Here is a 14512-nt window from a genome sequence, read left to right on the forward strand (position 1 = left end):
GAGGTTGCACTGGAAAGCACTGTATTTGCACTAGGCAGTACTTAGAAGCTACACTAACACACGTCAAATCTTTCTCTTTCAGTTTGAGACTGCACTGCAATCAAGTTTGTTACCTGTCTTTATTCATCTTTTACTTTCATACTTCATAGTGAACACAGGTGCACAGTCAAATACTTCCAGAGTTCTTGTAAAAATTATACAAGTACAAAAAAAAACTGTTAAGCCAATCAAATATTGTTGAGATTCAGCGCCAGATTTCTGTAAATATAAAATCCACAGAAAGATTCCTCAGCTTTGTAGTTGCCCAGTTTGAAACACACTTAGAAGGCACTGATTTTCTTAGAAAATCTCAGACAAATGAACACTGAGCAGAGTGCTCTAATTATACCAGTCCAGCTTGCTAGTGCAACCCCTGAGAAATGATTCTATTCAGCAAGAGTATTTTTACAAGTCTAAATCACTGACAAGATAAAGAATTAAATTCAAACATACCACTGATTGTTAAAAGCAAATTAAGTACAGTTTTACAGGACCTAGGTGTGCTGTATCAACACATAGTTGTCAAGAGTCCTCATGCTTAGTAAGTCAAAATACTGTCACAACTGGATCAATGAAGTAGGAAAATACATAAAATTAATCTGATCCAGAAACTAAATGACAAATCACTACAGGATCATTAAACTCGTATCTTGGCATTACAACAAATATTAGCCAAGTTTTAAACAAGATTTTAGATTTTTAGCTCAGAGAGACTAAAATGTTAGTATGGTCATGAAAACAAATCAATATTCTTGTCCCACCTCTGTAGGTAAATCAACATGTGTGTTTTCAGATGATACAGAGCACAGTATACTTTGTTAGTCAACCTAATATCATGCACTCCCCTGCATGAAACCGCAGTCAATGAATGAGTGAGCCATATTCAGGCACACACACACAATCTGGTTCCTGCAGTGCTTGGAAGGTAACTTTCTGACAGGTGGTGGAGGAGCCAATGAGGAAAGGTATGCTTTTGTTCTTACAAATAAGAAAGGCCTGATTGGGAACACAAAGGTTAGGAGCAGTCTTAGATGTAGTAAACATGAGACAGTGGAGTTCAGGAACTTACATGGAAGAAAGAAGGCAGTAAGTAGGATTGCAATAGTGCACCTTCGTAGAACCAACCTTGACCTCTTCAGGGACCTACTTGCAGGCATCCAGTGGGTTAAGGCATTGCAAGGTAAGAGGGCATGCAGGTCAAGGAAAGTGATCCTCCCCCTCTCCTTTGCCCTGGTGAGGCCACATCTAAAGTGCTGTGTCCAACTCTAGGCTCCTCAGTTTGAGAATGAATGGAAACTTCTAGCGGAGGGCCACAAAGATTAGGGGACTTGAGTCTCCCATATGAGAAAAGGCTGAGAGACCTGGGACTGTTCAGCCTGGAGAACAGAAGACTGAGAGGTGATCTTATCAGTGTTTAATAAACAGTTAGTGGGTGGGAGTCAAGTGGATGAGGCCAGGCTATAGGCTATGAGGGGCCACGGGCACAAACTAGAACACAGCAAGTCCCATATAACATGAGCAAAAGTATCCTCATTGTGAGTGTGATAGAGCATTGGAACAGACTGCCCAAAGAAGTTGTGAAGTCCCCTTCTCTGGAAATATTAAACAACCGCCCAGATGATCTCCTAGGTAAGCGACCATAGGGAACCTGCTTTAGCAGGGGGCTGGACCAGATGACCTCCAGAGGTCCCTCCCAGCCCTCACAATTCCTTGATTCTGTGAATGGCCAATGTGAAAGTAGCCTAAGGTAGTACTTTAGAAATAGGTTTTCATGGAAATTCCTAAGTAACTGTTTTCAGTCAGCTGAAATTAATTAAACATAATCAGAACAAGACTCACTAAAGTTTTAAGACCCTTCACATGCGGTGCTGTTCCTTGCAGAGGAGTCCTCTTTTTTTTAACAAAGGCAAAGACTATGATGTGTTATTCAGCTGGTATTTTTCCACAAAACTACCCCCTTTTAGCAGAAATGTAAGCTTTTCCCTTCCTAAATGCTGCAACCCACTCCGCACAGTAATCAATTCATTTTTGCAATACTCCACCCAGTCATGAAGAGGTGGCACTGCAAGAAGTGCAACAAAGTTTTTCTTAAACCAAAAAATCTAGCAGCCAAATTCTGCCAGCTTTTCCACATTTTGGCCTCTTGCTTTTACACAGCTGCTCATCATCATGAAACATACAGTAATATATTTTAGAACTACCACTACCCTTTAAACTTGACTTTGCCATTGCCCTCAATGTACCAGTTATACAAACAGACATTTTGTTTACAGCAATCTTGCTGCTTAATTTTTCAAAACTTCCATAAAGGCACACAGCATTTATGTTATACCTAAAATAAATGCTTAAACATTTTATGCACATGTAAAAAAATAAATAAAATGAATGTTACATTTACTTCTTATTCTACTCCTCTGAAAACATATTGCAGAGCATTTTACTATTTGCCCTTGGGGTCTGTAGCTAGACATAGATGAACATCAACACCTACTATACCAAGGAATGGGATGTTAATGATTCATTCATCCATCTTGAGATACTATCAGAAACTAGTTACTGCTAACTCCCTGCTACTTTGTAAACTACATTAAGTGTCTACTGGACTGCATCTGAAATAGTAAGACCAAACAGCAATGACGGTAATACTAATTAGCTAGGATAAATGGATAAATCCCACTAGTCGAAACCGAAATAACTGTCTTTGAGACTCACAAAGGTCTTTCAAAAATACCATAAAATTGTTAATTACTAAAAAGCAGAACTCACAACAAACTGAACTACTACAGAAAGAACATCTAAATATTTGAAACAGTTGTGAACTCCAAAGACACTACATCTGTGTCAAAGCTAATATGACACCTGCTTTCAATGAAAATTTAATAGGCTTTCCAGTTTTTTAACTCTCAGAAGTGTGTGCGCCGCACCAGCACTGAAACTGGAAGGAAAAGTTTTCTGAAGTGAGAAAGAACAGATCAGTAGATTGTAGAGATGAGACTATTAAGCATGCATCCATCTAATCTACATATTTTTTTATAATGCTCTTTATTTTGAAGTTTTAAGTTGACAACTTAGTCCATGCTTTGTGAGCTTACACTACCTGAGCTTGAGAAGTGGAGTGTAAAAATCAATTGTGAGCTAGAAAAGACAGAGTAACCCACGTTTTCAAAGCTAACTGGGACACAAATTTCTCGGAGAGGTAGTTCATCCAAAGCTGCACAGTTTTGCAAGCAACTCATTCATTGATGACAGTCGTAAGAAACAGGCAACAGACTGGTGCCTGCCGTAATACCAGAAATTTTTTCATGGCAATAAAACCTTGAGGACTTTGACCTGATTCATGCTGGAAAGAAAATGTTGCAAAGCAAGCATGCATACATACATACATATATGCATACATACAGCTAAGAAATTAGAACAATTAGAACAAAAAGCTCTTAACATTTAACTCCTAGTATAGTTAATGTTTGGTAGTATATTTATTCCGAAATTTTCTCAACAACTCTTAGGAGTTTGAATTGGTTTTCAAAAGAAAATATCACATTGTCTAGCAGAAGAGATAAGGTCAGTTTTCTAAAGAAGATTTTGGCTGACAACCAATATCAGCAACTTTGTTCTGCTACTGCAATTCTCCTATTCAACTGGTTTGAATTGCAGATACAGAATCTGTTTAACTATGATGCAGCTTACCAAATTAGGACTCTTCATTGTAAGCATGATGGAATACATCATGCAAGTTTAAATATATTTGCAGATATTTTCTCCTTGCTAGCAATGACTGATTACCTGTTCACTTGACTGGAAAACATACCTTCTACAAGCAGTCTAAGAGTCATTCTGTCAAATAGAACTAAGAATCACTATATCTTGTATTTTTTATCTGGTAAAGGCACCACTGCGAGGCTTGCATTTGTCCTTAAAAGGAAGGGTAGACTCTTACCAAGTCCTTCCTCCTGAGAGATGCAGGAAATTATATTTCAGGGTAAAACTAGCTCAATGTCCAGATAAAGTCAGAAGCTTATTCTGAAGTTCTGTGGAAGTTTTGATTGTAAGACCCTTCAGAGTTACAAAAAATAAAGCATCCAGAGAAATAATTAAAAAAAAAAAAAATCAACTCAAGTTCTCCAATAAGTACAAGAGGAGATCATTTAGTGATGAATATGAAGCTTAATTGCTATTAATTACAACATTTTAAAAATTCTCACCTCCCAATGAGGCAGAAAAATTGGAAAGGTAACATTTTTACAATTTAAAATGTATAGAACCTTCCTGTGCTTTAGTGCCCACTGTCCTCCTTGAGTTTTTGTCAACACATGCACAACTGGTGTCAACAATCCACTTATGAACTAAATATGTTCACACAACTTAGATATTGACAGCGGCAACTGAGTAACTTGGATAGAAGTGCTAACCTCACTGCTCTGATTCAATTCTGGCCAGGTCTGGTTTAGGGATGGCATTGATGGAGACTTGCTTGGAGGTGCTTCTGCTGGAGAGCCGGAGTAACCAACCTCACCGGTTTGTTCCCCAACTTCTGAAATGAAAGTAATCTCTGTAAGTCAAAATCATTAACAGCATCCACTTTATTCTCAAAAAGGCTGTTTGTATCTTATTCTAAAGTGCCCCTTATTTCCACTTTTTCAAAGAGCAGACAAAACAGACTGATTTCAGTTAAAGGTGCTACATCCCCCTTCTGATGAGAATCTTAGTGTTTTCTTTCACAGCATCTCGCAAATTGAACCAGCTTAACAGCTGTTACCTTGCAAGTGTATGTTGTCATTGTAATTCTAGTTTTCCCTGGGCTTTCAGCAAATAGAATTCCTTGCAGAAAGCCTCCCCCCTTTGAAGTTGCACAGTTTTCCATAATGTGGCACACATTTGTTCTAATTAAGAGAGAAGTGGGTAACCTAATGGTAAATAGCAATTATAAATTCTGCATGACAATGAAATGCTGCTTACAGCTTCAACTAATTTGCTACATCTCACAATACAAACTGCAAGCAATGCCTTGGAAGCCTCAAAAACTAAAGTTCAGATTACAAATTGAAACTGTAACAGGAATAGGTGAAAAAACAACTGATAAGTAGCTAGACATACTAACAGAATGTCTGTAGACAAAATAATTAAAAACTCTGAACAAGGTAATATGCTATACAAAAGAAGTCAGTGAAAATCAACTGCACCATCAAAAACCAACAACAGCCTACTGTCTTCAAAGTGCTGCTAGGGAAAGCAGTAAGCACAGCCTAAAAAGAATATCTGAAACATAGAAAGAAGTTTTGAGGTCATTGGATTACAGTATTTTTTTTTTTAAGTTCTATTTTCTATAAAAATAAGGAAAACAAACCTTTTTATTTAGATATGATATAGTTATGAAATTAGTTTTATCCTTAAGAAAAATATACTGTAGAAATTAAGTATTCTTGCAAAAACTGGGTTTATTTTCTGTTAATGAGGAAAATATCAGATATAACAGAAGGAAAATTTGTTTTTCTTTAGGAAGAAATGGCATTGTTAGGGCAGACTGAACAGGAAAAAAAAATACCACAGATTTACAGGAAAGCAAAAACTTCTAAATTTTGTAACAGATTGTTAATTTTTATAAACTGAGATAAAATTGATTTAACTGGAAAACAGCTCATGTCAGCTGCAGAACATAAATTTCATCAGTTTGAGTGCTACAACACATAAAATACATGTTTAAGGACTTGGAGAGAAGCATCTGTACAACTAACTGACTTTATTCTCTTATTTCAGTGCAATTTCCTTCTACAGGCTGTTTTCACACAGACATTTGACTCATTCTGAAAAGTGGACATAGCCTACTTAGAAATACCACACCACAACGTTAAATCTTCAGTGGAGCTGCTGCTATCAGAGATTTCTTTGTATAATATGATCCAATTCAAAATACTAACCCAATTCAAATCTAATGCGGAATTACCAGAGTGTTCTAGGAACGTAAGGTCTCATTGATTTCCCTGGGTCAGCACAGATATAACCACCTCGTTGGAAAATTGTTCTTTTAAAATTCTGTAGGGGTGCAGACAAACGTAATATTGCATAACAGCTCTATGCCATGTGAGAAATGCATCTCTGGTCACAAAAGCAGATGTCAGATAAGACCAACACAATAACAGATGAGACACTTGTGCTTTGTCACAGATTCACATAAGCAGGAGCAGCTGCCAGAACTAAGTGGCAAGAGTCTTCAGTGCCAGTCCAAACAAAAGAGTATTAGAGCACTGCTACTTCTCAAAATCAAAATGGAAAGAGACAGCATTTCTAGCACAGAATTGAAGTGATTAAGGAAAGAGCTTCTAACAAAAGGACAGAAGTAAATAAAGGCATTGTTTACATTCTGAAAGAATTTAAACTTCTATCAAAGTAAAGAAAACAAAAATCAAGTAATTGACCTTCTAAAACAGTCTGAAAGCATGATATGCACATTGGTACCTCCACTGCAGATGAGGATTACTACACTAACAATTTCTATTTTGTGGGTGAAAGTTGTATCGCATGAAAAAAATACAACACTCAAAAAGCTATTCCAGTGCCTTGCTTTACACTATTTCTGAGAGGCTGTCCAGAAGCAAGCATTATCAAAATATACCTTCTACAGGAAAAAAAAAAAAAAAATCATAAAAACAGGTTGATCTTTCTAGGCTTGATCTGCTGTCCTCACGTTGAGCAGACTGCTTAACATATACATTGACATGTACTTAGACCTATTGGTAACTTACAATTACAGATTAAAAGAGTAAAATTGGGATTTGGTCTGTTGTAATTAAAAGTGAAGAGACAGCCGAATTAGTAACCTCCCCTTAAATAATTAATTCAATGTACATGTACTAGAGACAAATCTATGTCAGGTACTAGAGAAGATTAGTTGTTTCCAAAACTAAAGGCCCTAATAAAGAAGAAATAAATTAATAGCATAGAATGCAACAAGTTTGCAGATCATTTTTCATCAATGCCTTTAAAATCAATCAGCAGAATCAAGTATCAGGTTTTTTCTGTATTTTTATTTTTAAGCACAGCATACACGGCATAATAACCTTCCAGCGTTCATCAGAACAAAGCAAAATTCCTTTAAGATAAGAGGGAAAAAACATTCAGTACTTTTAGAAGTAGTTTTTCTTCACAATTAAAGTCAACGCCGTATTTCCTGAAATTTTATTTTATCACAGCTGCCTGTGTAATAAAAATGGACGCATAACACTTTCTGGTTTCATGTCCAGTTAATAAAACTTTCAAGGCACTTCAGCCATATGACAAAATCCTCAACGTTGTCTATGCCAATCAAAGCAGTAGAAAACCAGGTATGAATTTAGACATTTTTGTAACTGTAGTTTTTTTGTTACTTCATTTCCTATCAAGAAGTTGCTTGGCAATCACCTTGATATAACAAGTTTTTAGATAACTGTTGATAATTCTTACGAATGTCTTTGCCATAGCAATGTGCTTACTCATACTGAAAACACTACAGCTGCTGCTGGCTGCTGCTGAAAGGCTGAGGAGATGAGTGAAAAAAAAAACCATGGTTTAATTATTAAAGCAGAGCCACACTATCTAGTTTAAGAGCTTCTCAATAATTGCCAAGTGAAAGACTGACATCCTACACACACAGTAGGAAGGGACTCCTCTCTGTTGAAATATTTAGTAAGAAGATAAAGTCATAGAAAACCACAATACTTGTGCACCCAGCTGTGCACCATCCAGAGCCTAGGCTGCTTAATGTTTGTTTTTTTTTTTTTTCCTAGTCATTAAATTTTGCTTTTTTAAAAAATATAACAGAATTCATCAATAATGAATGGCACCTAAAAATAAACTTCCTCTAAACATAAGCTGGTAAGAGACAGTAAAGTAAAAAGGCTTCAAGTTTTATTAATAAAAATTGAATGACTCAACATTTTCAAGAATGATAACAATGGAATTTTGAGGAATCATTTGTATTTCAAGTTATTTTCAATAGAAGTTAATTTCCAGCTCTATAAAAATTCAATGTTCATTGCAAATACCATATTTACAAAGTAGATTATAGGTATTCTGCTTCCTTTATCTGTTTGAAAATAAAAACAAAAGATGCTCAAAACCATGCTGCTTTTAAATGGCACTTTTACATGTGCTTTCGTCCTACCTCTGGCTTTATATCAGAATATTTTAAAGTACTTTCAAGACTTAGAAACAAATGCCCTATTTTTAGAAATTAGGGCAGACAAAACATTTGTCTGAAATCAAATCTGAAGTACATTTTGATTGGGAATTTGGAATAAAGTGTCTAATTGTGAATATAGCTAAGGAAATAAAGACTATCCCAGTATAAACTATAAAGGAAGCAGGCTGTATTTCAAAATGAGACCAACTGTGGTTTCTAAAAAACTGCACACTGATTCATCTTCTACCAAGTACAGCAATATGCCTGTTCACTTACAAACCCCCAAGTATCTCCTGACATCCTGTAACTTCAATTTGCTATTTGCAATTGATACCATAAATTGGTGCTGAAATGTATCTTACCTGTTGAGTCTTCCAAATCAATCAGTTTGGGCATTAAGCTTTCTGGTAACTTTTCTGGCAAATCATATCCATTCTTCCTAGCAACTACCAGATGAAAGGCAGCACAGAACTCATCCAACGTCAGTGCACCATCTTTATCAAAATCCGAAAGTTCCCTGGAAAGGAGAACTTACTGTAAGTGAAACCAAATTTATTCCCAAAAGGCATATTTCTGTTGTGCTACTTGGAAGAAGAAAGAATGCAGCCCATAGTTCATTTTTGCCTATTAAGCACTCCATATTAGCCCTACATGCTCTATTCTCCAAAGTTCTTACTATCAGTATTTTAGAGGTTAAAGAACAGATCCAAGCCCACTTATCTCTCTCCAATTTTTTTGTTTGGTTTTTTAATCATTTCTCTGCATTTAAGATAGCATTATAACATTATTGGCGTCAGATTTTGGTACACTAATACTTTCTTACAATGATAGTGCCAAGGCAGCATAATTTATTTTCAATAAAATGGGAAAATATCTGAATTAGAAATCACTCCGCTGATGAAAGATCAAATCTTTCAAGGTAAGTCAATTAGTATTAGCATGCAATGATGCACTATAAATTCCAGAACAGAATGAATGAAAAGATCAGTACCTGAAAGGGGCCTACAAGAAAGCTGGGGGGCGGGAGACTTTTTATAAAGGATGTAGTGATAGAACAAGGGAAAGTGGCTTTAAACTGGAAGGGAGTAGATTTAGACTAGATATTAGGAAGAAATTATTCACTATGAAGGTGGAAGACACTGGAACACGTTGCCCTGTGAGGTTGTGAATACCCTCTCCCTGAAGGCATTCAAGGCCAGGCTGGATGGGACTTTGAGCAATCTGGTCTAGAGGGAGATGCCCCTGCCTATAGCAGGGGGTTGGAACTAGATGATCTTAAAGGTCTCTTCCCACTCAATTCACTCTATGATTCTAAGATCTATACCAAACCTAAGCTCAATCACAAAGTACTACTGAAAGCATTTCAAGATATTTGCATCTGTATATTTTACTTAAACTTCCTTCCCGAGACTCAAATAAACTTAGGAATAAGGAATTTATAATTTCTATTGAAATGCATCTTTAAAAATATTAAATTTCAATCCAAGTGCTTCTTACTCTGAGGTGTTTAAATTTTTTTTCAGAAGCTCAAAATGCTGCTTAAATATCAACCTAGACCCACCGAAAACCACTAAAATATTGGCATAAATGTGAATAGAAATGAACACAGTATAGTAGCAAAACTTTACTTAACACCTTCTAGTAAGGAGATGGTTAGATAACAACAGATAGCTGTGATCTTTCAAAACAGCTATCCCAAAACACACCACACTTACCAAATGTGGGACAGTTCAAGAATAGGTAGTTTCGACTTAGTGAAAAATTCTTTAGCTGCAGATCCTGAAAAATTACAGTAACAGTTTTTAATGCTTGAACTATTTTAAATCATCAGAAGACTTACAGATTCATGGTAAATGATGTAAGCTATTTAGCAAAGGTTTAGAGAAAAATGGCACTGATTTCTAGAGATGAAAAGCGGATTCAAGTCCTTTCTTGAATTACACTGCAGTTTACCAGAATGTTATCACTAAAATGCAATACTTTCTTTGAAATGGCACGCAAACCTAAGTACCCAACAAAGTCTTTGTACCAGAACTGCTGCACCCAAATTAAATTTTTTTAAAGAGTAACTTACCTGGTATAAATCCATTTAGATCAGGTTGAATGGTTTTAAACTGATTAACATAATACTGTCTTTGTTCATCAGTTATTTTCCAGGGGTCATCATAACTACTTGATTGCCTACGAATTTCATTTGTTGTTGTAGCTGATGCTACAGTTCGTACTGTTGTCTGGTCCTGAAATGAAATATTTTTTCCTCAGTATTATCTACCTAAAGTGCTCTTATGAATTCTCAACTTCTTGCCTTCAAAAAGTAAAGCATAGTTAAATTTCACAGTAGTTTAAAAGCTACAAGAAACTATCAGCATAGTGCATCTACAGGACAATGACAGGGTATTTTTGCACATGGATACAAATGGGTAGGAATGACTGCAGTTATGTAAGCAAAAAAAAACAACATGGCACATACACAAAGAAGCTAAGCACAAATATTTCCTAATTGTTGACATTTTAAAAAAATTAGTAACTTGCAACTACATCACTTATATGAAGTATCTTTTGGGTAAATAGCATTGAACAGACTACAGCACAGCTACACAGTAAACATCTGCAGTGAAAAATATATACAAAAAAATGAATTGCAACCATCTGAATGACGCAAATTAAATACCAATAAAGTGTCACACCTGGACAGAAGCAGGATGCATGGCTAAAAGAGCACTGGTTGGTGGGGTATCAGCAAAACTGACCCAATTTTCTTGGTGAGGTGGTGGTGAATGACCAGACCATATGGGATCGCTAGAAGTAGATGAGCCTGAAAGTAGAAGAAACATTTCTTTTTTCAAATAAACAAAAACAAAAACAAAAACCTGAAAAAACTGAGTAAGAACTACAGATACAGAAAGCAGCCCAAAAAATTCCAACCATGAAACACAGGTTCCCATCAGGAAGACACACGCTTGTAAAATGGTGAAGAAAACTGAAACCAAATTGCATCAAGGTGATGCTGTTGACCTCTTGACAACTCTTTTAGACTTCTATATTTGGCCAAGTTAAATCTGTACTAAAAAGACAGAAGTGAGGAATGAGCTTATTGCACATATGCAAAATTTAAACTGTTTTATACGTTTGATGCATGTTAAATAATACTCGATGCTTTCTCCTCATTGAAAAAAGTTTTTGTACTGACAGTTATTTTAAAGTGGCACAAGATTTCAGAATGCAACTTATTTTAAGGATTATTATTATTATTATTATTTTTTTTTTTAAGCTTTTAGTTATTCAAAGCATACACCCTTGGAAAATCAGGCTTTTCAGCATGGATCTTTTTTCTCTAATTCATTCCTAAATGAAGTCAGTTGCTTAAATACAGTCCAATAATAATAAAAGGCACCCATACAGACTGCTGACACCTGCCATGGATTAAGTAACTGGAACAATGTAACTGTGATTCACCCAGTGCCTTGTTATAAGAAACTTCTGAAATACTGCTGACACTTGAAGTATTGATAATAAAAATGATAGTGAAGCAAATATAGAAGCATTTGGTCATCTGCTGCTCTTTGTGTAAAAACTGAAAATTCTATTAAGTTGCAAATAAAAATTACAGATTATTACAGAGGAAAAACAAACCATCTATAACAAGTGTATAAGAATCTCAGGACTCCACTCTTAAAAGAAATGCTTAAGTCCTTAAATCTTGACAGTAGTTACAGAACTGAATATTTTACTCTTACAGAAGAGATTTCTAGTAGGAAAAAAATACAGAAGGTTTTGGAAGTGAAAAATTGAGTACACAAAATTGAAACTATATTATTTATGAATTTCATCAAAATAATAAAGTAATTCCATCCTTTTAGAATCATCTTTACTAGAATAAAAAGCCACTGTTCATTACTCCTTTTGTTCCTTAACCAAACTCGACTTGTAACCAAAACTCATGAGATAATAAGACTGACAGTTCTTTTTGGCTCTGAGTTTTTCCGCAGCTGGTCTAACTCTAAAACTTCAAAAGAAGCATACCAAAAAGCTTTGGAGTCTCTTTCCACTTGTTCTCTCTAAGCACAGGGCAAGCAGACAGTGAGAATCAGGCAAGTCCCTCCCATTCCTCCTATGAAAATGCTACACTCCAAGTTTACTTGCGTAAAAACAGCTTTCCTCCTCTGCCCTTCAGCCACTGGAATTATTACCAAAATGTTGTTTTTGGATTTCATTCCTGTCCTGATTTGTTCAAACAGCTTTACTACAGTTCAGTCTGTACCCCATTTGCACAGTACTTTCTCCATGGTAGTACTAGCATAGCAACAGGAATACCAGTAGTACCAAATTGTCATAACTTCCAAGTACTTCACACATACAACAAGAGCTATTTCCTTTCTCCTTCCCTCTTCAATCATCCCAAGAACACTTGTTTTATTGTTCTTGTTATGCAGATTTTTTTAGGACATAGGATGGGAAGGCTGAAGAACACACACACAAAAAGACTACTAGTAACTGTGGACACCTAGATGTATATATAGTTATGAAATAAAAACAGCCAATAACTCAATTCTCACTCATCAACATGACATCTATTTCACATTTGAAGTAGACATAATCATGCCCCAGTTTCTTCTCAAACTAGAAAAACCAGTCTGGGAACCACTGAGGTAGAGGTGAAAGTGGAAGAAAATAATAACAGGGAAGACTCAGAACAGTCAGCGCTTATGAGCTGGTAGCCAATCATTTCAAAAGCCTGTGTGCTTTTATCAGAGAACACCACTGAAAGCTGAATAAAGAGCATGCCTAAAACTGACTATCACATATCAGATTAGGATTAGCTGAAGAAGTCTAATGCACAATGTTTACTATGGGGACATAACTTGAATTCCTGTGGCTGCTCTTTATCCTGCAGTAGCTCAAATACCACCACATTGTTAAATTCAGAAAATGATCTAATCTAATCTCCTAAGGGATAAAAGTTACCCCTTCACTTTAATCTACAAACATAATAAGTGGTCTATCTAAACAACAAGCTGCTTGTACTTTTAAATAAACTATGAGTTTACCTTATAAGAATTCATTTTTCAAGTAACCTTATGAACTACCAAGAGCACTCCTTACCACTAATTTGTGATGGAATAAAACCAATACAAGCACAGTAATAAAATGGTTTAGAGCAATTCCCTCCCTTAATAACCATGTCTATGTAACAAGGCTTAAACAAGGCCAAGTATCAGTAATTACTGAAGTATTAAGTAGAAGACCATTCAGTGCCTTGCAAACAACTTAAGAACCTTAGGACTCTAAAGAGAGAAATGGATTGTTAATGCAATAGATGTTCTTCATTTCTATCCATGAAGTTTCTAGGCTACTGATTCCATGAGTCATACCAAAACTGCCCCCAACAAGGAAAATAAATCAGCATAGCTTGAAACTGCAAATTCTCACACATATTCTTGTGTGTGAGAATAAATAAATATTTAATAAAACTTGAAGGTAACATCACAGAAAGCTGGCAGAGGTCCCATGACTGAACAGAAGACCTAATCTTTTTGACTAGTTTAAAACCATACTACAAATATAAACAAACTACACACATAAATGCTCTGCTCTGCTTCCAGTCCAAACAAACTAAAAAGGGATGAAACTCAAAATAATTTCTAGCCTCTATTCCGACACACCACTCAATAATCATTTGAAGTTAAGCCAGGAGAAAGGATTCTTTCTCCCAGGTTTCTCATGGTCAGCAAGCTTCTAGATACTGAACTTGGAATATAAAATGAGTTGAAGTTAACATAATTTTATCCTCTTCTGTAACTCCAGGAACAGGAGGTTCTCATTTTACATTAATTCTGTTTCTTTATGTATTGAGTCTGCTTGGAATTGAATTCATTTTCTTCATAGCAGCTCATATGGTGCTCTAAATTTGCACCTAGAACACTGATTAATGCACCAGTTTTTTAGCTACAGGTGAACAATGTTTGCATGTTCTCAACCTCCTGCTTCTTACTCTGTTCCCCTCAGTGAACAGACAGGGGAGTGTGTCAAAGACGGAGAGGGGACACAAGACAGATGACTCAAACTAATCAAGGAGATATTCCATACCACGTAGCATCATGCTCAGCAATAAAACATTAAAAAGAACAGGCAGTTTAGCATCAGTAATCTTTTGCTTGGGAACTGGCCTGGCAGGTGATTGTCTTTGAATAATTTCTCATTTCTTTCATTTACCAAACTGTTTTTTCTTAAACCATAAGGTTGTTTTGCTGTTGGTTTTTTTTGTTTGGTTTTTTTTTTTTTTTTGCTTTTACTCTTCCTTTCCTCTTCCTCACACCA

General features: G+C 35.8%; 1 protein-coding gene across 7 annotated transcripts in view; it reads right to left on the reverse strand.

Annotated features, from left to right (window-relative positions):
- REPS1 (RALBP1 associated Eps domain containing 1) overlaps positions 1 to 14512 on the reverse strand; it is a 63041-nt gene that overhangs the window by 14396 nt on the left and 34133 nt on the right. For 5 of the 7 annotated variants that reach the window (XM_052674602.1, XM_052674592.1, XM_052674581.1 and 2 more), the window contains exons 5-9: positions 10882 to 11009; positions 10269 to 10431; positions 9910 to 9973; positions 8557 to 8711; positions 4449 to 4570 (exon numbers count right to left, since the gene is read on the reverse strand). In XM_052674602.1, coding sequence (XP_052530562.1) covers positions 4449 to 4570; positions 8557 to 8711; positions 9910 to 9973; positions 10269 to 10431; positions 10882 to 11009 — 632 coding nt within the window. The remainder of the gene's footprint in view (positions 1 to 4448; positions 4571 to 8556; positions 8712 to 9909; positions 9974 to 10268; positions 10432 to 10881; positions 11010 to 14512) is intronic. The other 2 variants (XM_052674611.1, XM_052674604.1) reach the window with 2 other exon arrangements.

Source organism: Tympanuchus pallidicinctus, unplaced genomic scaffold (assembly GCF_026119805.1).
Source record: "Tympanuchus pallidicinctus isolate F22 unplaced genomic scaffold, pur_lepc_1.0 scaffold1, whole genome shotgun sequence".
In the NCBI taxonomy this organism is placed as follows: domain Eukaryota; kingdom Metazoa; phylum Chordata; class Aves; order Galliformes; family Phasianidae; genus Tympanuchus; species Tympanuchus pallidicinctus.